We start from the raw sequence: 3232 nt of genomic DNA on the forward strand, positions 1-3232 counted from the left end.
AAATATTTCATATATGTTTACGTCCCTGTTCCATATCATAGAGTTTATTCTATTTGGCACTCGTCTCCTGTCGACCTCTGACCCTCTGTGCTGTGTCAGCACATTTCTTGGTGTTGGAATAATTCAAATCAAATCAAATGTAATAAATGCTTTTTGTTTATTTTGTTCTATTTTTTTTTTGCTTTTAAATAATTTCGTTTTTGTATTTTTATTTAATCATTTTTTGTTATTGTGTTTAACATTTTTCTATCCTTTCATCTCTCTCGCTCACGCTGGCCAACTGTTGTGTGATTGTCCTCCGCTAGGCGGCAGCATTGAGCCGCTGTCAGAGGAGAGAGAGAGAGAGAGAGAGAGAGAGGGAGGGAGGGAGAGAGGTCAAATCACTCAGTTTTAGTTTATTATTAGAGGAAATAAAACATTCACACACTGTGTGTGTGTGTGTGTGTTCACACAGTGTATGAGGACCTGATTGAAGACAACCAGCAGCTGTTTGGTGTTGTTCAACAGGAGAGAGGGATGAGAAAAGAGAAGAGGAAGAGATGAAGGGTAAAAAGGAAAGGGAGGAAGGAAGGATGTAAGTAGGAAAGGAAGAAAGATAAAGTAAGGAAGTAAAGACAAAAGTTAAGGAAGGAAAGAAGGAGGGACATGTAGTGAAGGAGGGTAGGAAATAAAGAAAATAAAGGGAAGGAAGGAAGGATGGGAGAAAAGAAAGGAAAAAGGAAGGAGAGAAGGTGCTCCGGTGTGAATGAGGTTAAAGGGATAATCCGTAAAATCCGTAAACGTAATCATGAATCTGTTTGACGCGGTGAGAAGCACGCAGCGCAGTTTCTGCGCAAACGACGCAACTTTTAACGTTTACACCAGTGACTGAAATCAATGAAATCTGTCAATGATTTCAATGATTCCGTCATTTTTCTTTTACTTTCTTTCTTCCCTGCAGGTGACGCGCGCGCGCGCGCGCACACACACACACACACACACACACACACACACACACCGGCTCCCCACCACTGCAGCACGCTTCCGCGCCTCTTCTCCTCTCGCGCCGCTTGCTGCTCACTTAACACCAGAGAGAGAGAGGAGAGAGAGGAGAGAGAGAGAGAGAGAGGGAGAGGGGAGAGAGGGAGAGGGGAAGAGAGAGAGAGAGAGAGAGAGAGAGAGAGAGAGGGGGGATTCTCCAGGAGCTGAAGGAGGTGGAGCAGAGAGGGGAGAGAGACGGGGAGCCGCTTATTGCCTGCCTCAGTTACCTCCCACACTATAAACACACACACACACACACACACTGAGAGAGAGAGAGAGAGAGAGAGAGAGAGAGAGCGCAGACAGAAAGGTGGAGGGAGAGAAGAGTGGAGGACAGAGAGTCAGAGGAGGAGAAAGAGGACGGAGGCTCCTGAGCATCTTCATCATCACCTTCTTCAGTTTGTGTGCGCGTGTGGATCTAAAATCATCTTTGTTTCAAACTCCAGCAAAAAAAAAAAAGTAACGAGTTTTTCTTCAGAGAGAGAGTTTCCATCATCTTCATCATCATCATCATCTTCATCTTGTTCTCGTGCCGCTGCTGAAGTTAAACTGTGATCCAGGACTTCTTCACTTTTTCCTCTCACTCTGATTTTATTTTTGTGTGAAACCTAAAAACGCGTTTGTTTCACGATGAGATTTCAAACTTCACTCTCGCGTGATTCTTCTTCTCCTCACACTTTAAACCACTCAGACACGCGCACGAGGCTTTTTTATTATTAATTAATACATAAGTGTGTGTGGTGTTTTTTTTTCTTCTTTTTAATTCTTATTTTTCTCATTAATATTATTATTATTATTATTATTATTATTGTTATTATTATTATTGTTGTTGTCTCTTTCCACGCAGCAGCAGAGTTCATGTCACGGGTCAGCTGATCACCTGCGCCACTTTTGCACTTTCCACGCACAGAAACGACACTTTGTGACTTTTCTTTTTTTTAAAAAAACTGTGCAGACTGAGTTCATTCATTGTGAGAAAACACACACACGCACACACACACACAGACACACACACACACACACACACACACACACACACAGACGCCTCTTGTCAAAAAAGAAAATCCACGGCGTGTTTGGAGGAGAGTCCACGCGCACAGAGGATCGTGGTGTTTGGACACGTTTCAGTTTGTTGGAGGATCCCTCAGCTGCAGATCCTTCATCATCCTCTTCATCATGCTGTTCGACAGCTTTGACCTGGTCTCGGCGCTGGCCACGCTGGCCGCGTGCCTCGTGTCCGTGGCTCTGCTGCTGGCCGTGTCTCAGCAGCTGTGGCAGCTCAGGTGGACCGCGACCCGCGACAAGAACTGCAAGCTGCCCATGCCAAAGGGATCCATGGGCTTCCCGTTCATCGGAGAGACCTGCCACTGGCTCCTGCAGGTAAGAGACCGCTGCACGGTGTCACACACGGTGTCCACCACTGTCCCGGTGTCCACCACTGTCCCGGTGTCCTGCCTAAAATCAGCCTGTTTAGAATGGACCTGTAGTGAGTGTGAGTGAGTTCTAATATTAAACCTGTTCAAAGAAACAAAGTCAATTTAGCTCCAAAAATAACACAGTGACACGAGGACGATGGAGAAAAGCCAGAGTTGTTTTTCGTTATTTTATATATAATGTTATATTATATATTATGTTAGATATAATGTTAGATATAATGTTATAATGTTAGATATAATGTTATATTTGTTATATATAAGGTTATATGATAGATGTAATGTTATATATAATATTATGTTACGTTATCATGTTATAATATAATGTTATATATAACATTATATAGGTTATAATGTCATGTTATATACGTTATATGATGAATATTATATTTAATGTATATGCAATACATAGACTTTAAAACACTGCGCGCGCGCTCCCGTGGACCTGAATGAGTTGTTACATTGAACTATTTTTTTTACTTTAACTTTGTCACTAAAATCACACTTTCATTCATCATTCATTCATTCATTCATTGATGTTAAAGTCATGTGTAACGGACATTGTTACAATGTGACACAGAAACAGTGAGAAAACAAAGTCTCGCGCTGTCGTTGAATTGAATCATTAGTTGTTTTTTTATATTTATTCTCTGAATTCAGCAGATTTTCACACATCACTGTTACGCTACGTGTGTGTGTGTGTGTGTGTGTGTGAGATATTTGCGCACGTTCTGTCGCGCGTGTTTTCATGTTTTTTGTTTTTCTTTCATGTTCGGGGT

General features: G+C 42.1%; 1 protein-coding gene across 1 annotated transcript in view; it reads left to right on the forward strand.

Moving 5' to 3' along the window:
• Positions 1 to 1789: 1789 nt before the first annotated feature.
• The window catches only part of LOC122766313 (cytochrome P450 26B1), a 24924-nt gene continuing 23481 nt past the window's right edge, over positions 1790 to 3232 (forward strand). The window contains exon 1 of the mRNA XM_044021079.1: positions 1790 to 2400. Within this exon, the coding sequence (XP_043877014.1) occupies positions 2197 to 2400 (204 nt within the window). The 5' untranslated portion in view covers positions 1790 to 2196. The remainder of the gene's footprint in view (positions 2401 to 3232) is intronic.

This window comes from Solea senegalensis, linkage group LG3 (genome assembly GCF_019176455.1).
Source record: "Solea senegalensis isolate Sse05_10M linkage group LG3, IFAPA_SoseM_1, whole genome shotgun sequence".
Classification (NCBI taxonomy): Eukaryota; Metazoa; Chordata; class Actinopteri; order Pleuronectiformes; family Soleidae; genus Solea; species Solea senegalensis.